We start from the raw sequence: 22,336 nt of genomic DNA on the forward strand, positions 1-22,336 counted from the left end.
TGCCAGCCTTCATGCCATCTTTGCAGACATCTTTGTAACACAGAGTTGATCTGCCAATGGGTCTGGTACCAGGAGCCAGCTCCCCCAGAGCACATCCTTGAGCATTCTGCTATCTTCCGTTCTGTCGCTGAGACGAGAGTGAACACGCTGGGTACCCAGTGGTGGAACTTATCAAATAGCACCCGGGTCAGCCATGTGGAGTGTGCCCTCGAACATGGGGGAGCCCGCCGCGGCAGGGACACATTCATGCGCCCCAGTCCAGGAGAGTGGGTGGCAGCATTACTGCCTACTCTCCTCTGCCAGAGCTGCTGGTTGATTGCCCACACCGGCAGGGTGTGAGAGGGGACTCTGTGGGGTGTGGGTGTGCCTGGTTCATGCCCCGCCATGGTGTGCCCAGAGCCACCCCCCCCACGCTACTCCACTGTGACTACCCCAAAGGTACTGTGCATTGCCTTGCTTCGTGGGTTTGGGGACTCTTGCCCTGAGGCTCCTGCCGCCCACAGGGCCTTATCCTGATGGCAGATTGCTGCTCAGGAGAGAACAAAGTGTTAGGGAGCATCTTGCTCTGGGTACCGCCCATCCCAAACCATACTGACTTTTAGAAATCCCGGACCACAAAGCCCGGCAGGAGAGGAATCATTGCCACTTAACCACTGATGGAGGCTGGGATTATGGCCACCACCTTTTTGATTTTGCCAAGCCCCGCTCCCCTTTCGACGGCAACCTCTTCACGCCCGCACCCTCGACGTGCAAAAAGGCGGCACCCTGGAACCTTTTGCTGGAAACGGGGAGAAGCTTCCCCACTTTTACACGAAGCCGGTGCCGCGACGGCATTTGCCGGAGAGGGGCCGGGAAGCGAGGCGTCTGGGGGCCTGAGGATCCGGCGATGGGCCGCGCGCCGCCGGCCGGGGGCGCCCCGGCCGCGTGTTGGACGGTACTGGAGGGATCCGGACTTCCTAGCCCTCCCCAGGGGCGGGGACGCTCGCCTTCCTCCTCCGCACCCGTGGTTGGGGGGGAGCCCAGCCACCGCCCCGGAACTACCGAGAGTTGAGCAGGAGGAGGCCGGGCCAGCGCGTTCTGGCGGCGAAGATCGGAAGACGAGGCGGGAGGAGGAGGCGAAGGAGACGGCGAGCGCCCGGACGAGACCTCCTTGGCGCGTCCTCCGGGGACCCCATCAAGGGCACCTGCTTGCAGAGGTGCGCGCCGGTCCCTTGCAGGAGCCAGGCTGGGGCTGCTCTCCGCAGGGCGCCTTCTTTTCCCGGAGGAGGCGGGCGGCGTGGTTCATCCGGGCCGCCGTCCCTTTCCACTCTCCCGCGGCGGGTATGTCTCCACCCCTCGTTTGGGGACGAAGGGAGGCAGCCACAGTTTGGAGGGCAGAGGCTGAAAGCGAAGCAGGGGGGAGGATCCATCGTACCCCCGCAAGGATCGACGGACGTGGGGGAGAACTGGGGGATCTGCAGGCGGCGGGACGGTGCGAGGGAAGCTTTGCAAAATCCTGCCAGATCAGAGTAGCTGCATGTCGTGTTCAAAGTTCCAGAGAGAGGAATTTTGACTTTGGGACAAAAAGGGTTAAGCGGCTAATTACTGGTTTCCGGAGTCAGAGGGGATTTGGTTCCATTTCGTAATTTATTTCTCCTTATGATATCCGCTCCAAAAAAAGTTATATTTCAGGGATAGCCAGAGAGCTGGGGTATTTTTTTGGAGCTTGAGCAAGTGCAAAGTGCCTTGTGGTTTTACTTCACCATCTTTAAAATGTGGGAAGACAACCTTGCTGTGTCTGGAGGTCCTCTTGTTCATTGGGGAAGGGCCTTAGCTCAATGGTAGAGCAACTGCTTTGCATGCAGAAGGTTCCAAGCTCAATCCTTGGCATCTCAGGTGGGACTGGGAGAGACTGCCTGCCTGAAACTCTGGAGAGCTGCAACCAATGTGTAGACAATACTAAGCTGGATGGACCAAGAGTCCAACTCATTTTTAGGCAGCTCCGTGTTCCTGTTGTGCTCAGTGGATCCCTGGACATCTGCCTCGAAGTTGTGCCCTGGGTGTTATAAACCAGGGGTTGGAAACTTCCTTCAGTCCAAGGGATGCATTTCCTTCCAAGCCACCTTTGGTAGGTGGAGCTACAGGCAAAAGTGGGCGGAGCAATTGATGTGAATTTTTGCCTTTGTGAAGTAGGCTAGTATCTACACCTATTAACCCACCTGTCTCTATCCTCCATCCAGGCAAGCAGGAGCCATTATCAGAGTTCAAGGACGCATTTCAGCCAAGCGCTGGCTCACACACTCAAGGAGGGTGTGAACAAAACCGGTGAGGGTTTGTGCCCCGGGGCGAGTCCCATGGGCCAGACTGAAAGGTGTGGATCTGGGCCTGCAATTCCCCTCCCCTGTTACAAAGCTTTGAGAACCTAGCAGCAAATATGCAAAACAAGCTTCTGGTTCCTAAATTCAGTGCCAGGGGATTCCAGAGGATTCCTCTTGCGGCTACTTCTCTAAAGGCCTTCTTAACTCCTGTGTTCTTCTCTCAGGTGGGAGCAGGTGAGGCAGCACCATGCCGCCCTCCAAAGATGTTGTGAAAATTGCTGTCCAGATGATGGGCGCCATCCCCCAGCTCATTGAGCTTAATCAGGTGAATGCCTTGCTGCCTTACCATTCTGTGCTTTGTCCTAGGAAGGGGTTCCTGGCTTAACTGTTACCCTAAGTGCTCTACAAAGCAGGACCACGTCCAGGTTGGGATCCTTCTGGGCATATTTTATCTAGAATGGAAATGCTTTTGTTTCTCCTGTGTATGGAATCTGGTCTCCATGTGCCGTGTGCTTTTAATTTCAGGCCAAGCCGCTGTCGGCAGTTGTGAAAGAGGTCTGCGACGCGTGAGTAGCCTCTGCTTTCCACCTTCACCTTGAATTAGAGCAGCTTAGAGGGCAAGGAGTGAACTGCCGACTGTTACACAGACCTTTTCCAGCTAGAAAGCCATACTCCATAAATTTCTGCAAAAATCTACCATAGTTTTCTATGAACATGTTGAGCTTTAACTTTGTTTACTCTTTCCAGCTTTATGCATGAGTAATATCTTCAACTCTGTTGTTATACGCCCAAGACTGCATGTATGCACATGCACCACAATTCTGTCTAAGCCCAAAATGTGACGTTGGCTGCAGGATTTGGTTTCCTCAAACTCTGGCTGCAGGCATTCCCTTTTACTTTTAAATAACTTATTGCGCTAGAGATGGTTGCAAAGATATGCCTGAAAGTGTGTTTGTGAACAAAGCCTGGTTAGATGTCTGTTGCTGGAGTGGTAACTGAATAAGATTTTCACACACAGCCCTAAACACTTCTTAAAAGTGTGAATAAATAGAGGTAGGTTTTTTTTCTTTTAAAGGGCTGTTCTCTGTTTAAAGAAAGCTGAAATGGTTTGAGTATTAGTCTATCAATCTACCTTTTCATCCATTTGCATATAGGTAAAAACAGTACTACCTTCGTTGTTAGAGATAGTATGCCTCTGGATGTCAGTGGCTTGGGAATCGTAAGTGAGGAGAGCAGTGGGGCACTCAGGTCCCCTCTTTGGGGCTTCCCATAGGCACCAGGTTGGCCATCGTGAGAACAGGGTGTTGGACCTGATGAGCCCTTGGTCTGACCCAGCAGGGCTCTTCTTATGAAGTCTGAAGCAAGAAGCTTACATTTTTAGGTTTTTAGTGATGCCTGCATTTGTCCTAGGTGGCATCCACTTGGAAGAGTCTTCTTTGTGGTGGCTCCTGAAATGATGATTGACAACTGCATTTTTAAAAAGTATTTAAATTAAAAAGAATCAGGGACCATTCTTACTGACATTCAAAAAAGCAAACAGTGTTGCTGCTCTTTAAAAAACAAAACAAGCTTAGGTCATTCCGCCCCCGCCCCCCCCCCATGTTGAACTGAATACTGTAGAAATTGATCTGCCCATCAGAAGCATTCTGCCTCCTTGTGGGATGGGAATATGTCCTTTAGAGCTGGTTGAATTTGCCTGAGGACATGCAGATGCTTTTGTGATCCCTGCTGTTGTAGAACTCTGACAGGTGGTCTCCAATACAGGTGGAACTTGAATAATTCGGAGCGCTACGCTCTGCAGTATGTGGATGGGCAGCAAGCGTACATCACAGAATCGGTGAGTACATTTGGCTTATATCATTGGTCTTTTTCCCCCCTGCTTGATTCTATATTCTGTGCCAAATTTTGATTGTGCAACCATTTTCTTTTCTTGTTTTTGCCAGAATCGCGGGGAGATTAAGAATGGGAGCATTCTGCAACTGACCACTGCTCCGGTAGGCTCAGTTATGCAATTGTTAAGATGAAAAATGTACAATGAGATAACTGTGGTCCCTCGATAACTGTGTCATGCCCACTTTGATGGGCAGCTCTCAGAGGGTTGACCGTGCATCCATGTGGCCCTTGACCAGAAAAGGGTTAACTGCTCCTTTACGCCAACTCTGGTATAAAGAAGGAAGTGCAATACTGTTCCATCTGTTTCTGATGTTCAGGCTGTGAGTGATGTTGCTTACACAATAACCAAGTGTCACTATCCAGCCACCCACACCCAAGGGAGGTGTCACTTAGATTTGCAGAAGGACCAAAGATCTGTAGGAGGAATAGTTCCAAGCAAGTGGTGAGGATGGGGACACAGGAAACAGTCTAGTCAGGATTGAGCCCTAGAATGCTGATGGACTGAATTGCTGGTTGGTGGCATGTGAGAATGGAAGAGCAAGTGGAAAGGGAAATATAACGGCATACTCTAGAGTAGAGCATGGATGTCTGGCTGGCACACTCAACAGAAGTGTTTCATGCTTCAACATTTTGTTGCAGTTCTCACTTGTTCTGCGTATCTACTTTTATCTTGCATGATTTTTTAAAGCATTTTTTATCTTGCATGATTTTTTAAAGCATTTTTCAGATGTCCCCTCCTTGCCTGAGGTGTGATTTTTACCCTTTCCTAAATCTATTTTGTTCATTTGTTCTATTTAAAAACATTTTTATACTGCCATTATAACAGAAGGAAACTCCTCCCGGTGAGATTTAGAATTAAAACATGGTCAGAATGCAATAAAACATTTAAAGGTCAGCAGAAAAGCTCCACAAACATCCAGCCCTAGAAATACCAAAATATAGTATGTAACTGCGACAAAAGGCAAAAATATTTGTGGTCCTTGCTATTGTCTTGTTTTTATTGACTTGTGTTCCGTTTTTCGTTCTTCTTCCACACTGAGATGGGGGACCTGGAATGGTGCATGGTATTCCAAATGTATCTGCTGCTTGGATCTGTCTAAAATTAAAAAGGCAAAAATTCTGCTTGGCAGGACCAAGAGGCAGCAAAGTTACATGGTGGGATTCAAAGCAACAACGTGGACGTGAAGTCTGAGTCTTTGAAGAAGCTGGCGGGCCTCTCCCGAGACGTCGCCTTTGCCCAGGAGTTCATTAGCAGAAATGGCCTCAACCAGCTCTTCCTCATTGTGGAAGAAGATAACAAGTGAGTATCCCAGGTGGGGGAGAAAGCTTCAGAGACCCCCAAACTTCATAGCGGAACATAGGAAGCTGCCTTGTACCAAGTCAGACCATTGGTCCAACTAACTCAGTACTGTCTTCACTGACTGGCAGTGGCTCTCCAGGACCCCTGGGGCCTTCTGCATGCAAAGCAGATGCTGTCACTGAACCAGGACTTCCCCCATGCACTTTGGCTGCAGCTGATGCTTCTTTCTGGCCAACTCTGAGGATGCTTTATGCAGAATACCTTCATAAAGGATTTACCAGTGTATAACACATGGATGAGGGACCTGTGGTCTTCCAGATTTTCTAGGACTCCAACCCCCATCCATCCTTGAACATTGGCCATGCAGGCTGAGGCTGATAGGAGATGGAATCCTAGGGCCTCAGGTTCCCCATGCCTGTCATATCTCCATTTCTATAGCTAGGCTGAGGGGAATCCTTCTCAGCAGTCGGTGGTTTGGTTTGCAGCTGGCAGGTCTCATGTATTGAGAAGGACTATATCTTGTAGCTTGGTGGAGGAAGTGAGGTGGATTTTCATTGGGATCATTGTGTTTGGGGAAGGGTTAAAGTAGCATTCCTTCAACTGTACTCACAATCGGTATTCCCCAGCTCCCCATCCAGCTGCAGTTTGGGGTGCTAGAGGAATAAAAGAACAGATTTAGGAAGACGATGCAGTTTGGAAACAGGAAAGATTAAAGCTGTAGAGTTGACAGACACAAACAGCTAGAGAACTCTGTACAGGCTGCAGCTAGTCAAGATAGCTGTGTGATAGGCCATCTACACGTGGAGAAGTTATGTTAAAAACAAAAAAGGAAGCCTACCATGGAAAACATAGGGGGAGCATGTTAGGATTAAGATGTGACACAGGATTCCCCATAAAAAGTGGCTAAAGGCAGTGTATCTATTCCATAGTAACCGCCCATTGCAGAACCAGCCCCCAACACCAGACCTGGGTTTTTTCATTCCTCCCGTTGTACATTGTTCTCCCCCCCACCCCCATTTTCTTTTTTCTCCATAGCCATGTTATACTTGCAACAACCTTACAAATAACTGCTTTGACAGGGTGTTTTTTTTTTGAAAACAGACACAGACGACAACAACATCCAAAAATCAAGTGTTATATAAATATTATGAAATAAATAAGTAAAACCTGTGAGGTAGGGTAGGTTGAGAGAGAGAAACTATAGTAAGGGAGGGGGGGTGGAAGGCAGCAACTGTACATAGTACTCAGTGAAGTTTTATTCAGAGCAGATCTATTGGAATTAATGGACCTTGTCATGTTTGTTCATTGCACTGCGTCTGTCCTTAGTAAAACTTGGTTGACTCTCACCCATAAACACTCCAGAATTAATCAAGTAATTTTTTAATGTTTGAAGTAAATTTTCTTTTCATATGTCATTTGCCAAATTTGGGGTTTATGGGGGCAGAAGTTGAGGTTTTCTGAACTCTTCACCACCTGCTTCACCACCTTGGCCTTTTCTAGGAATTTGAGCTTATACAGAACTTCCTTCTCGTCACCTCTCGCTCTCCTTCTCTCTTCTTTTATCCTTTGTCTTCCTTTCTCTTTCTCCCCCTCTCTCTTCCTTTCTAGGTGTCTCTAATGCATCCTTCCTGTCGTTTCTGGGTGTCTCTGTTCCAGCTGCACTTTGGCCCTCCTGGGTGGCCTCTCTGGGGCTCTCTTACCCTGTTTGCTGTCTGTTGCTCCAGTATAGGGGAGATTCTAGCCTATGCTCTGAAGGCCTTCGTGGAGCTGATGGAGCACGATTTCGTTTCCTGGGAGACTCTCAGTCCGGCATTCATCAAAAAGGCAAGGTTACCTATCCATTAATGGCAGCTCATCTTGTTTTTGCAACCCATTGGAAACAAGCTCAAGGGCTTTGGGCATATCCACACCATACTTTTAAAACACACCCAACACGCATTTAAAGCACATGACTGGAAACTGTAGTTCCCCACTCACAGAGCTATAACTCACAGTATCCTTAACTGTGGTTGAGGTGGCATGCCAAGGACCTGTGCACATCTGGAGCTGGCTCTGATGTTAAGGTCTGAACCTAGGGTGTTCTGCTCTATAGCACCTCTATGCAAGTCTCCACACAGGATATGTTTCCTTTTTAAAGAAAAGAGTGCCTTCAGTGCAAGGGTGGTGCATCCCATTTTCCACTCGAGATGAAATGAGAAGTGCTGCCTTGCCCTGCTGCTGCACCACTCACACCAAAGCATCCCTTATGATGGGGGCAGGTTCTGGCGAGATCTTGAGATTTTGTTGAGATCTCATGAGATCTCACGGGAAGTCAGCGCTGATGCTGCCATTGTTTCTGCACTGTCAGTGGAGGTGGTGGGGTGCTGCCTTGGGGAGTGGGTTGGCCCTTCTCCAATACATCCTAGAAACTGTGAATCTTCCCAGGATATTCTACCATACAATTTGTGTTTGTTTTAAATTTTGTCAGCTGTCTTGAGTCCTGGTTCTGGAAATAATTGGGATCTAAATAAATAAATAAAATCAATTATCTTCATCCTTGGAAAACTACAGTTTCCAGGATTCAGTGGGAGACGCCAGGAAAAACATAGGTGAGGCTGGGGCTTTGGCCCCTCCCAGACTTATGATTCTGTCCATTCCTGTTCCTTGGCTGCAGATCGTGAGCTATGTCAACATAGTCCCGATGGATGCCTCAATCCAGCAGATTTCATTGGCCATCTTGGAGAACATGGTGCCAACCAGCCATTCTCTCTTTGAGCTGGTCAAGCAACAAGTGACTCTGGATCGTCTCATTGGCCTTTTGCAAGTGTAAGCCCAGAACAAACCACCTCCAAATTTTGCCATTTTTTCCTTCTATTTCTACTCTTCTCAGTTTTACTGCTCAGGTGTCGGTATAAAAGCATTCTTCCCATCAAGGCCTCCATTGTCCGCTCTCTAAGCACAGCCTTCCCCAACCTGGTTATCCTCCAGATGTTTGGGACTCCCATACAAGCTGTGCTGGCTGGGGCTGATGGGAGTTGGGAATCCAGAACACCTGGAAGGTGCCAGGTTGCCAGAGGCAGCTTTAGGAATCCTGTCCTTGTGTGCCTAGTTAACAGTATGACAAGCATTCATCTGTAGGTTTTAGTACCTGCGTCTTGCACCTAACCAAACTTTTCGTGCATTCAGCATGAATATACATGGGGGACCTTTGGTACGGCACACAGGGAGTGCGGGTGAGATCCAGTCTCCTTCAGCATTTGAAGAATACTAATCTTTTGCTTTTCCTCTAGAACGAACCAGCAGCTGCAGCTGAAAGCCATGGCTCTTCTTATTGCTCTGCTCCTCAATGCCAAAGAGCCCGACAGGAGGGTAAGGGAGATCTGTTGGCCCCAGAAGGGCAAGAGGAGGAGCAGGTAGTCCTTAGCCAGTGGTGTTGGTGTAGGAGATTCACTTCCTGTAGGAGATGGTAGAGCCCCCTCTAGCGGTGGCATCAAATATTGGGGGTGGGGGTGGAAAGGTAACACTTGCATTCCCAGCATCTCCCAGTCTCTCCCAAGCAGACCTTTAGCCAGTGCATGTGTGTTTTCTCCTAGGTGTACAGCTATTGTGGATGTACTAAATTCTGGACCATTAGTGGGGAGGGAGGCGAGGCAGTTAGAGCAGGTGTGACTAACCTTTTGAAACCCAAGGGCCTCACTGAAGATTGTCCATCGCCCTGTGAGATTTGCATGCCCGTGGTGGGCTTGGCCAAAGTGACTGATGCTCACTCACTTATTTGTTCATCTGTGCATGCATACACACAACAAACATGCTACTTTCCATACATACAGTAGATGTACACAGACATTCAGACAGGCAGAGACAGCCCGTTGTTCTTTAGCTGATCAGCAGAGAGTGAGGGGCGATGTTACCTTCCACATCCTTTTACTTCCCTTTTGGCATCACTGGTCTTGGAGGAAAGGAGCCTCTCTTAGCCCAGCACGGGTGTTAGATGGAAAAAAGGAGAGGAAAGGGCCTCTTCTCCCTTTGGTGCAGCACTATTTTAAGAAGGTCTCCAAGGTTCAGGAAAGAGAGCTCCTCCTTTCCTGAGCCTCTTAGAACCTCTTTGCATTGGTGTCAGGCTGGAAAGCAAAGAGGTGCCTGGTCTTGGCAGAGGGCTAGCAGGCCATGAGTCACCACCCTTGTCCTGCAGCCTGCTTAGGGCATGCACGGGGAGCTTGTGAATTGTCAAGGGTGCCAAGTAGTCTGTGGGTGGGGAACTTTGCCAACTGATGCAAGAAATTGGAACTTGGATGCTTGCACAGATGTGCTGGGGACCTGTGCACATAGCTGAAAGAAAGGTGGGGTGGGAGGTTTGTTTGGGGGCTGACTCCCTGACTCCTTTCTCTTTCCAGGGCATGATGGAGTATCTGGGGAGGAAGAACCTTCGGCAATTTATCCACAAGGTGAAAGCATGCAAGTGGCCTGCGGTGGGGTGTGTGGCATAGATTTCCTCGCCATAAGCATTGCGCTTTCTCACCTGTGTGCCCACTTCTCAGGCACAGGGATGGAGAAGCTTTTTCGGCCTGAGGGCTGCAACCTCCCAGGGGCCGCGTGCCAGTGGTGGGCAGGGCCAGAGGCAAAAGTGGGTGGGGCAACAAACGGGAATTGTTACCTTTGTACAACAGGCTGCTTTCTATGCACCCCCCTCTCTAGCCCCCACCCCAGACAAGCAAGAGCTTGAAGACATAGTTCAGCCAGATAAGGAGGGTTAGGAGCGGGGCTTGTGATGGTGCAGCTGGGAAAGCCCGGGAGAGTCCTAAGGGCTGGATAGAGAGGCCCCTAGGCCTGAGGCTTCCCATCCCTGCTCTTACATTTTGACTGGCCTGATTTCTCTGGGTCCTCACTCTAGCTTCCTCCCCTTTTTCTGTGTCTTCTCTTCTACCCATTTAGCCTTGGTGGATGGCACCCCTTGTCCCCACTGAGCTCTGCTGTGAGGAGTTGGAATATGGCACCAGGGGATAAGGGGTGGGGGTGGGAGGGAAGGAAGGAAGGAGGACAGTGCAGGTGACTCTGCTGTGCTCCGTCCTTAGAACATCATCCATGCCTCTGAGCCCATTGGGGATGAGATGGCCCACTACCTCTATGTGCTGCAGTCTCTCACGCTGAACCTCCTGGAGCAGAAGATGAGGACCCCTATGGACCCCTATTTACAGGTCTGCTCCCTTTTCCTCACTTTTGTGGCTTGCCTCTCAACTTCATTGTATTGCCCCAAAGTTTGATGGCTGTGGATCATTGGTCCCAGATTGCTGCGATCGTCTGGAGAAGCCCTCCTGACTGGTCCCACAGTTACCTCATATTTAGTTTAGTTTTCCATGCCTTTTAGCTTAGCAACCACAGAACTTTGGAACACTCTTTGTGTTGAAATCTGTCAGTTCTGATATTTTGTTGCCTGCTGAAAACATGCTTGTTGTGCAAACCTGGATCAGCACTCCAGCACCTTCCCACTAGCCACCTCCCCCCCCCCCATGCCCACCCCAGATTGGAAATTTGTAGGAGGGAAAAACTGTTCCACAGCAGAACTACACCTTCATTGTCTCACAAACAGTTCAACTCTCAGTGGAGTGGAGTTTTAGCACCTTGTAAATAAGCCCCACAGACATTGTAACCCTTTTGGGGGCTGGCTGAGAAGGGGTGGAGAGCTCCGTTCTCCTGTATGCCTCTGTCACCTTGTCACCTATGCCTGCCAGGCCAGTGTTTAAATGCAAGCTTGCAGAAGGTGCCAGGCTCATCCCCCAGCCTCTCCAGCTCATAAGGCAAACCCTGCTGATATTCTCTGTGCAGGATCAGAGGGAGCTCCTCCAGTCCCTGCGACATGCGGCCTTTGTCTCCGAGAACGAATCCTACGCCAGCAGCTCTAACACCGAGCGCCGGCACTCCCTTTGTGCCAAGGAGTTCCGGAAGCTGGGCTTTGTGGTAAGTTCCTCATAGACTGGGGTGGAGGACCCTTTTCAGCTCAAGGGTCACATTGCCTCTTGGGGCCTCATGCCAGGGGTTGACGGGGCCAGAGGCAAATATGTACGGGGGGCAGCAGCTGTGGCTCTTACTTCAGGACAGCTGACTACACGCCAGCTTTGCAGAAATCAGAGGTTTCTAGACACTCCTTTGAGGCAAGCAGGAGGCATTGTCACAGTTCAGAAACACATTTCAGCTTGGCAAAAGGGCTGAAGGAGGGCCAGGGAAGGGCTGTGGCCTGTGTGATGGGTAACAGTTCCGATGTCCTGACAGAGAGGCCCAGAGGGTCACATTGGGCCTCTATGCCCGGTATAGATTATATGCCACAAGAAGAGAGCACAGCAAGTATTCAAAGTACCCACAGAGCAAGTTTTGTTGAGAGGGTGGCATCGCCTGTGTTGGCACCTAACAGCTGCCAGGGTTCCAGAACCAAAGCAGGGCCCCCCGCTGACCCAGCAAGCCAGTCAAAGAGACCAAATTTCATGTCTTCGTCAGACTCTTCAGACACCTTCTTGGTTTCCACCTTGGCTGGGACTGCTGACACCTGCATTGCCCTCCGCGGCCCCTGCTTTTATAAATATTTGGCCCAGCTCTTCAGGCAACCCTGGGCAGCTGGGTCATGCTGGCATTTTATTTTCTGGCATGGTGGCTAGGCCCAGCCAGACTTGTAGTACTGCTACTCATCTCTAAGTCAGCTTGTCAGGGCCTGGCAGTGAAGGAGAGCACTCTACCCCTCAGCATTTTGAGACACTACCTCTTTATTGTGTCTTTTGTGTTGTGTTGTTTTGTGTGTGTCTCCTCCCCTCCCTCACCAATCTAAGCAGCCCTAATATTGCGTTATGTCTTTCTTTTTCAGAATAACACTAACCCTGCCCTGGATTTGCAGCGCAGCCCTCCAGGGCTCCTTGCTCTAGACAGCATGGTCTATTTCTCCAGACACTTCCCAAGTGCCTACAGCAGGGTAATCGAAGAGCTTGTTTGCTTTGTGATGCTGGTCCCCCCCCCCCCCTTAACTTATAGCAGAACTTCAGGAATCAGTAGCAGCCATGTGCTTGGGATGGGGCTGGCTCCAGGTTTGAGATGCCCCCACCCTAGGCAGATTGTCCCTCTGGTGGGCTTTCCTCTGCGATGGGGAATAAATCCGGTTTGGTTCAGAACTTAACAGAAACATACCTGATTTGCACTTTCTAAAGCAATGGGCAAACTGAAGCACAGCTATCCTTCCAAATTTGCAATTCTCTGAATTTCATGACACTGTTCTCCAACTAATATAATATAATATAATATAATATAATATAATATAAAACATAATATATAATACTGCCTCCCTGAGCTTGCTTTTCAGACTCTTGGAGGCCTGAGGAGGTTGTGACATTCTCCCTTTTCCTCTCAGTTCATTCTTGAGAACAGCAGCCGAGAAGATAAACACGAGTGCCCATTTGCCCGGAGTAGCATCCAGCTCTGCTTCATGCTCTGTGAGATCCTTCACGTGGGGGAGCCTTGTGAGTATTAGTACTTCCCTTCTCTCTCTGAACCGAGGATGCCTTGCGACTCTGGTCCCTCTGCCGGCATTCACACACTGCCATTGAGGCCTTCTTTATGAGCTGGCAGGGCTGGTAGTAAGGTTTCTTTCTCCCAGTTCCAGTGCATTCACAGCTTTTCATAGGAAAATGTTTCTCCACTGCTATAGGGCTGGTACCATAGACAGGAGGTAGATTGACATCTACGTGCAGTATTTGGAGCATTTTGTGGCAAATTGGCAAGGATTTCTGATTCACAGTTGTCTAACAGCCCTTTACAAAGTGCTTTCTCTTCCTAAACTAGATTGCTGAAAAAGAATATGGTGTGGGAAAAAGGAGTGGATTTGTGTGGAAGGATGTGTGAGTGTGGTTCTGGTTCTGGTCACATATTTCTGGATTTGGAGGTGTGTCCTGTTCCTTAGTTCTTAGCCTATGTCCACCAACCTGAGACAGTATTTTGCCCTGGTTCTGGTTGGTGGATCCTAGAGTTACAGTAAAAAAGCAAAGTAGATCCCACAAGTCTAAAGTCTGCCACATCCCCTCTACATGTGCTGTGGAAGAGCTGAGAAGGAAACAACAAAAGGAACAATCAAGGCCTAAAAAATGGGAGGGGAGGGGGAACCAAGTTGCATAGCTGTAACCAACAAGTCCCCCTGGATGGAAAAGGGGTTTATAGTGGTGTCCAGCTGTAGAGAATGAACGTAGGCATTTAAAAATATGGTGCTCTGGGAAGACAGAGGGAGCTCTCCTCCCCCACCCCCCACAGCCCTTAGGGAAGCAGTGAGGAACTTCTGGCCTTTCAGATGTTGTCAGACTTCAGCTCCTATCATCCCTGACCATTGGGCCATGCTGGCAAGGACTGATGGGAGTTGGAGTTCAGCAGTATCTAGAGAGCACCAGACTTCCCACCCATGCTTTAGGACAGAGCTTTCCAAACTGTCTGTTGCGACATGTTAGTGTGTCAGCTGCTGTGTGTGTGTGTGTCATGCAAATGCTCTCCATGCTCCTTCCAGGGCTGGAAAGGGGTTAGTTCAATCTCCGGTTTGCTACTTAAACTGAATTACTTTGTCACGAAATGATGCTTGATCTAAAAAGTGTGTCACCAACATGAAAAGTTTGGAAAGCTCTGCTTTAGGACACTCACATCTTGTTGTGTGAGACCTCTGAGAGAAATGGGAAGATGGTATTATGGGGAGAGAAGCTCTCCATGGAAGTTCTTAGATGGTTATCGAATTAGGCGGAACAGAAAGGAGAGAGGAGGAGATTATTTATAAAAACAGACCCAGGGATTGTGTTTCTCTTTTACGACAGGCTCTGAGACAGCCCAGGCCTTCTACCCCATGTTTTTTGGCCAAGAAAGCTTTTTTGAGGAACTCTTCTGCATCTGCATCCAGCTATTGAACAAGACCTGGAAGGAAATGCGTGCGACACAGGAAGACTTTGACAAGGTGAGGCCTAACAGCAGGGACTTTGGGGCATAGGCTCAGGATGCAAATGTGCATGTGCTAATTTATATGTATAGGTGAATACCCATTTTATTCTCCCATGTACCCATTTTATCTTCCTCACAACAACTCTATGAGGCTAGTTAGGTTGATAGAGAGCAACTGGCTTGCTGTCACCCAATAAGCTTCACCGTCAGTCCCACGCATACCCATTGGCATCGTATGACAAGATGAAAACCAAAACTAATTGAACTAGAATACCATTTTTAAAATCTTACATAAAATCCAGTAATTGACCAAACAACAACAACAAAAATGAATTCGTATATCCTGCTCTACCAGATACATACCTAAATTTTAAAATCCCATTAAACAAATTTCCAGTTTTAGTTTTCGTAGGTGACGGTTAACCAGGACAAAATATTGGTCTTGAGCTATTGGATACTGAATTGAAATACTCCATCCTGTGCTGTGCTTACATAGAGGCCAGAGAGGGGCTGGCTTCCTTATCTATAGTTTTTAGATGGCTACTATTCATTTATTTCAATTTGTATGCTGCTTTTCCACATAAATGTGCTGAAAGCCGCTCACAATGCCACAGCAGTCGTGCACATAGATACATTTGGCATGATTTTTGTTGCAAACTAGATGGGAGTTGGGGAACAAAAGTGTGTCTTGATTCTGTTTACGTCTCCCCCAGCCTTTCTTTTGTAATTTGAGCACTTGCTGTATGAACATGCTTGAGGGGGCTTTCAAGAGTTTAGGGAGAGAGGAATTTGGTAGTGATGGGGATAGGGCATCAGATCCATTTGTTTGCCCATTGCATGAATCTCTGGCCCTGCAGGTGATGCAGGTGGTTCGGGAGCAGATCACCAGAATCCTCACCCTAAGGCCTACTTCAATGGAGCTCTTCAAGAGTCGAGTGAATAGTTTAAACTACAGCGAGATCCTGCGTCTTCGGCAGACGGAGCGGATGCACCAGGAGGAGATCCTAGCTGCGCCCGTCCTGTGAGTAAGGAGGCTTTGCTATATGTTTGTGCCTTGTATCAATACTTTTAGTATATCGGGTGCCTGAAGAGATACCTCAAGGTATCAATCCCTGCTCTAGCTTTGGATTTCCTGCTCAAGACGGATGTTGGACTATGTAGCTTACAGGCTTTGTGACTCTAATTCTTACAGCCCTAAATCAAAGGGTGGAGAAACTGTGACTCTCCAGATGTTGTGGACCACAATTCCCACCATCCTTAACCATGGGCTATGCTAATAGGGGCTGATGTTGTAGTCCAACAACTCCCATCAGCCTCTAGGGGAAGGGCCATAGCTCAATGGGAGAGATCTGCTTTGCCTGCAGTTCAGTGCTGGAACAGAATGGGAGGATGTTCTGCTCTCTGGGAATGCCAGAACAGAGAGAATGTTGTTGTTCCAGCAGTAGGGATGAGGCTGGAAAGCTCATGGGGCCTTGTGATATTAGGCAGTGTTACTCTTCCTTCCACTGTGCTTTGCCCCAGGGAATTGAGAGAGCGCCTGAAACCTGAGCTTCTCAAGTTGATCCAACAGCAGAGACTCCTCCACCTCTGCGAAGGGACGCTCTTCCGCAAAATTAGCAGCCGGCGGAGACAGGGTAAGTGGCTGGAGGCCATGTTCTCCACTGAGGGATTGCAAGGGCAGCTGGAACTTGTGTGTCTTGGGCTTCTGATGGGAGAGGAGACTACTAGGAAACAAGTGAGTCAGGAAGTTGGAAGGCAAGGAGCTCATACTGGATCTACTGCAGGAAGGGCTCTTGCAGGCATAATCTCCATGCAGTGACTTGTTTTCTCTTTGCTAGATAAGCTCTGGTTCTGCCGCCTTTCTCCCAACCACAAATTTCTGCATTACGGAGATGTCGAAGAGGGCATAGAAAGTCTACCAATTGAGAGCCTGCCGGAGAAAGGTACGCAGACCTGTTCCGTGTGTCACATCTGACCTTCAATATTCTTGCTCTCATGATGGCTTCCGAGGCTGCTTTGCTTCCTCTGTTGTGCCACTCACAAGAGCAAAGGTGGGAAGCCACCAAAGCAAGAATGAGAACTGAGAATCCCCAAAGTGAGTATCTCAGAAATATGGGGCCGCCAATGAAAAGACCCTGTCTATATTCATTCATTCATTCATTCATTCATTCAATCAATTTATATCCTGCCCTTGCTACCAAAGGGCAGCAAACATGAAGAGATAAAAACATCATAAAAACAATTCCAATATAGATGCAGGCTGTATTGCAGGAAACATCTCAACTTAAAAGCCTTGTTGAACAAGGTCTTCAGTAGATTCCTGTCTAATATTCAAAGGCGGGAGGGATTCCAAAGGGCAGGTGATACAACACTAAAGGTCCGATTCCTATATTGTGTGGAATAGACTCCCTGATCAGATGGCAACTGCAGGAGGACCTCACCTGCAGAGCACAGTGCTCAATTGAGTATATAAGGGCTGAGATGATAGTTCATCTATCTGAAAGTGCCCATCAACCTAATACATCTTGGTGGTGGGCCCATACGCAGGGTCTCATCGAGGTCGATCTTAAAGGAGTATATAAAAGCAGCCCTCCTGGAGGTGGAAGGAAAGGAGCAACAAGTCTTCCCTTGGGGCATCTGGTCAAGGACATCCTGCCAAGGTCCATCTAGTCAAGCATCCTCCCCAAGCGCTCATCCAGGTGCCTGCAAACCAGGGGTGGGGGACCTGTGGCTCCCCAAATGTTGCTGGACTCCAGTTCCTATCATTCCTGACCACTGGCTTGAAGAAACTCATGTGGGAGGGTTTGGATTGAGCATATTCTTATCCCTGCTCCTGAATCCTGTGGTTCTCCTGGCTTGAGCTCTGCACATCTGTCCTTGTTGCCTGGTGGTGTATTAATCTGTGTGTGCTTCTTTGCCCAAAGTTCCTGTGGCAGATATGAAAGCATTGCTTACTGGCCGGGAATGCCCACAAACCAAGGAGAAGAGCTCTGGCAAGCAGAACAAGGTCAGTTTGCATTCTGTTCTTCTTTTCCTCTCACATATATAAATAGGGGAATTGTGCACATGTATGCAAGCTACCTTCTCCCCCTACTGTTACTTAAGAGTCCTGCTGGATCAGGCCAGTGTCCCATCTAGACCAGCATCCTGTTCTCAGTGGCCAGCCAGATGCCTGTGGCAAACCCACAAGCAGGACCTGAACAGAAAAGCATCAGTGCTCCACCAGCTTCATTCAGCAGCTTCATTCAGGCATGTTAGCATTAAATACTCATATTGAATTTTTAATGGAGTTCAAATTGTAATATAATAAAATACAGTAAAATATAAATAAAATAAAAAAGCAGTAACAATACATTGAAGAAGCATACAGCATCTAGCATAGTGCATTATAGTTGCTACACTAGGCAGAAAAATGGTCCAAGACCCTCAGAAATTTTCAAGTGGCCTATGGGTTTCTGATGGTTTTCAAATTGTTTTGAAATGTTTTAAAGTTGTTTTTATTTTAACTTTTAAAACTGCATTGTGTTAACTTTTTGAAGTTTGATGTCTGTCTTGTTGTCTTGGGCTCCTTTGGTTGGAAAGCCAGAATAGAAATTTAGTAAGTAATTCTGCTGAGCGGGGACCTGGACTTCTGCCCCAAGGTCTGATGGAACTGCATCATTGAAAATGCCTGGCATCTCTTCCCACTTTCCTCCCTGCAGGATCTGCTAGAACTTGCCTTTTCCATCAGCTATGATGTTGGGGAACATTTGAATTTCATTGCTCCTACGCGCTATGAGGTGAGTAGCTACGTGCTGCAGAGGATCTCCTGTATCTTAACAGAATGGGGTATTTGTCTCTCTCTGCAATAGAGCAGGGTTCAAGTGGAACCTGCAAGAAAATGCTGATACATGAAGTGCTCTTGTTCACAGTTCCCCTCAGGTGTGCTCTATGCAATATCCCTTTCCACTTCCCCTCCCATCTACCCAGCTCCTCTCCATGACAGCCAGACAGCATTTTGTAGCTGCATAGCATCCTCATAGGGACATAGGAAGTTGCCTTGTACTGGGCCATCTAGCTTATTATTATTGTCTACTGACTGGCATTGGCTCTCCTGGATTTCAGGCAGCGTTTTCTCCCAGCCTTACCTGGAGATGCTGGGGATTGAACCGAGGACCTTCTGCGTGCAAGGCGATGCTCTACCACTGAGCTAGGACCCTTCTCCCCTTAAGTGGCTACTCAGTCCTCAACAGGCTGTTTCGGGGTTCTCTCCACTTGAGCCCCCCACCAAAGGCTTTGTGTACTCATGCAAACTTTGGGGATTCCCCCATGCCTGCTGCAAGGAGGGTGTTGTTTTGGTTACAAAAGCAATGGCAGGCACACCTGAAGAGTTGGAAAGAGAGGAAATACTTAGGCGCAGAGAAGGGACAGCAGTAGTACTCTAGCAGTCAGACCCAGCACGAGTTCTGAAGTGGTCTACGGTGTTACCCACCGTAACTCAGTGGGTTGTATCCAACTAAGATTTACTCAGAGTACGCCCATTAAAGTGAATGAACCTAAGCCAGTCATACCCATGGGTTTACTCTGAGAAGGGCTAGCATTGGCTACAACCCTCTGATTTTTGCTTTGCCCTTTTGCAGCAACGTTAAAATAGCACAGTGAGAATATTAGTGCTCTGCTGGATCATACCAGCTTCCTGTCAGAAAGTGCTTGTGTGAACCCCTCCTTCAGTGCACAGGCTGGAGCTTAGGAGTTAATGGATAATGGGACGAGCAAACCCCCTTTTCCTTGTTCTTCAGTTCTGCTTATGGACCGATGGGTTGAACGTGCTCCTGGGCCGAGAGATGGCGAGCGAACGGACGCAGAGCGACCTGGACATCTTGCTGTCTATGGAGCTCAAACTGCGGTTGCTGGATCTGGAGAACATCCCCATCCCAGATGCTCCACCAGCCATCCCAAAGCCCCCCAGCAACTTAAACTTCTGCTATGATTTCACCCATATAGAACAGTAAAGGCTACCTCTTTCTAGCATGCTCTGCTTCTCATAGCCGCTGGCTCGTTTTGGATGATCCTCCAAACCAGATCAGGAACACGCTGCAGATTTTCCCTCCCCCCAACCCCTGCTTAGGTACCAGTTCACTTCCCCATGTCATGTTTGCTGTAACCATTGTTTCCCATGATGCTGAAACTGAAAAAAAAACCACACACTAAGCTTAGTGCTAGCTGGTAAGTCATGTTTGAGCGACAGTTTCAAATAATTTTGTTTGGAGAGTAGTGCTGACCCACAGATTGCCTTATTCAGTTATCATGCAATGAATCAACATTATCACAAGCAAGGGAGAAAGAGTGTGCCAGTCTGCGGCATGTTCTCAATCCTCCAAACTAAGCCCATGTATCTAGAATCTTAATTCTGAGTTCAAAAAACCCAATAGACACATTTGCAGATATATATATATGTATATAAACCTGACCTAACTTGCTTTCTTTCAGCTACAGCATTTGAGACCTCTCAGAATCTTGAATAATTTCCTCCAGGTTGTTTTGCCAGGGACTTGGGAACGTAATGGAGGACGAAACAGGTCTTAAATATCAAAAACTGAACACTATGAAAGGGAAACGGGGATGAGCCACTGATTCCCACCCACGGGGCTCTCTTGTATTTATAGCCAACATCTGCAACAATGAGTGCTAGAAAGTTGCTTTAAAAGAAAGAAGGGAGAGACTTGCCTTCTGTGGATCCTGGGTTGTATTTTTAGATACCCTATTTTAGACTTTCACATGTGATAATCCACTGCACAGAGACGTTGATTCTGTCAGCAAAACTGCTGCTTTACCAATGGATTGTATTTCACATTTAGCCTTGCTATACAGTGAGGTTGCCTCAATTATGCAGGTGACCTATATTATGCAAAATTAAAGGAGTTGGGGAAATATGATCAGGGGAGGACAGAGTCCTCCCCTCCCTCGCTTTTCTGAGGAATACATAAATAGATCTCCCACCTTAGAAACTTTAATTCCTTCCACACAGAGAGTGGCAATGCCACCTCTTTCCTAGTTCTGTTTAGCTAAATACTGCCTACGAGATCTCTCTTTGCCGCATTTTGAAAGGCAGAAACAAGCACTTTACAAAACTGGCTCCCTTGCTCTATGAGAACAGCATCAGGTATGTTTTGTCACCTGCCTGAGCAACAGGAGAGCTGTGACAGGGTGAGGCACTCTGCCTAAAACTGTAGCATAACTATCTTTTCAGGGACCTTTTCCCCATTGCTGTAGCTAGGGAGGAACATATGGAGAGAGGTGTTTCTTCTTTCTTTATCCCCTCTTTCCAGAATGCTTCCTTTCTTCATAGGCTCCTGAATCAGTGCCTACTTCAGAGAAAAGCTCTTAAAATGCATCCAAAGTTTTCTTGAAAATATTTTCAGGATGTGACATGGTACTTGTTAAGCCAAGGGTGTGTGTGTATCTGCTGCTTTTGAACTATCTCCCTCAATTATGCACTGACAAAAGATGGATTCAATGGCCAATGTCAATCATGCAAATTAAGCAGCTTTAAGTAACTTCTTATTTTGCGCTTCTTATCATTCCACATACTTTTTTCTTTCTTTTTCTTTTGCTAGCCTCCCAGCGGTGGGATAAAGGGAGATACCTATGCAGACACTAAAGTCCCATGGTGGTGGTGGGGGGGGGAATTTTGGCCCTCCAGATGTTGCTGAACTACATCTCCCATGAGCCCCAGCATTCATCACCAATGACAGGGATGATGGGAAGTTGTAGTTCAGAAACATGTGGAGAGCCAAAGTTTCCCCACAAGTTGGCTAAGGCCAGGAAGCTGACACTCAGGTGGCATTCCCATGGGCAGCCGATTCCTTTGTTCTTCTGTTAAGTCATTTTGTAAGTAAATGTGAATTTGATTTTCTTGTGAAATTTTCTAGATGTAACACACACACATACACATATATATGTATTTTCACAGCACCATGCCTCTTTAGAAACACTGAGTCCAATTGCACTGGAGTGGCTATTTCCTAGCCTCCTACCCCCTTGCCTGTCTGTGTTATTCATCAATCTTGCAGCACTGTAGCTGCCCACTATCATAGGAAACATTTCCACCTTCAGTATCTCCTGTAAAGGACTTCCCAGACTCCTTGAATTCCTTCCTGCTCAGGTGCTTCTACTGTAACATGTTCACTGTGGTACTGCCTCTGGCACAGAGGCCTTAATATTATTATTAATAATAAAGGGAATTATCTTTATGGAGTTTTTTTTGGTAACTGCTGTGAGTGGTTGAAGCTTTGCAATGACTGTGCACAAACCAGAGGAATCGGTTTCTCTGCTTGCCATTGAGAAAGGAGGCGGTTCCTCTTGATGTGTGATGCTTTGGAGGTTGGAGGTTGGAGGAAAGTTATATGAGGTGGCTGGGAAGTGGCGGAAGCCCAACCTGTGGCCCTCAAGTTGTTGTTGGACTCCAGCTCCCATAAGCCCCAGCTATTATGGCCCATGGTCAGGGATTATGAGACCTGTAGTCCAGCAACATCTAAAGGACCATAGATTCCCTGTCTCCCTTTTAAAACAAGTGAGCTGCACTCTTCAGGCCACACTAGCAGCTGCTTTTTTGGAGTACTCTGCAGAGGAGCCCCTGCATGAGAAGCCCAATGGCATACGTGGAAGTAAGTGAACATTATGCAGCTGCCTTATGATGGGCCCGGTTGTGGGTTCTCATCAGGCCTGGTATCAGTATGGTGGCATCCCTGGGCAGCAGCCACAGCCCAGTAGGGCTCTAACTGGGATGAGCCCTGAGCGTGACTTAGCTTTCTCTGGTTTGGGGATCACAGTCTCTGAAGCTCAAAATAGGAGGGCTTGGCCCTGAAAGGAAACTGCAGCCGTGGCTTTCTGCACAAAAGAATGAAGTGGTTTTCAAGAGGTCAGAGGGCCTAGATTTAAA

At 47.9% G+C, this 22,336-nt stretch overlaps 1 protein-coding gene across 4 annotated transcripts; it reads left to right on the forward strand.

Moving 5' to 3' along the window:
* The first annotated feature begins 1,267 nt into the window (after positions 1 to 1,267).
* Positions 1,268 to 21,647, forward strand: ELMO3 (engulfment and cell motility 3). Of its 4 annotated transcripts, none has more exons than XM_083751205.1 (22): positions 1,268 to 1,320; positions 2,220 to 2,304; positions 2,522 to 2,622; positions 2,823 to 2,863; positions 4,062 to 4,134; positions 4,241 to 4,291; positions 5,321 to 5,490; positions 7,215 to 7,314; positions 8,144 to 8,295; positions 8,760 to 8,838; positions 9,864 to 9,914; positions 10,542 to 10,664; positions 11,293 to 11,424; positions 12,320 to 12,424; positions 12,857 to 12,965; positions 14,295 to 14,431; positions 15,273 to 15,436; positions 15,937 to 16,049; positions 16,254 to 16,358; positions 17,340 to 17,422; positions 18,117 to 18,194; positions 19,194 to 21,647. In XM_083751205.1, exons 3-22 carry the CDS (start codon positions 2,545 to 2,547, stop codon positions 19,404 to 19,406), a joined length of 2,157 nt encoding a protein of 718 aa, XP_083607331.1. In that variant the 5' UTR covers positions 1,268 to 1,320; positions 2,220 to 2,304; positions 2,522 to 2,544; the 3' UTR covers positions 19,407 to 21,647. The 4 variants fall into 4 exon arrangements, with proteins under 4 accessions (XP_083607331.1, XP_083607332.1, XP_083607333.1 ...); XM_083751206.1 differs by lacking the exon at positions 1,268 to 1,320 and adding an exon at positions 1,416 to 2,107; XM_083751207.1 differs by lacking the exon at positions 1,268 to 1,320 and having other exon boundaries at positions 2,228 to 2,350.
* The last annotated feature ends 689 nt before the right edge of the window (positions 21,648 to 22,336 follow it).

Source organism: Podarcis gaigeae, assembly GCF_964106915.1.
Source record: "Podarcis gaigeae genome assembly, chromosome: 8".
Taxonomy (NCBI): Eukaryota; Metazoa; Chordata; class Lepidosauria; order Squamata; family Lacertidae; genus Podarcis; species Podarcis gaigeae.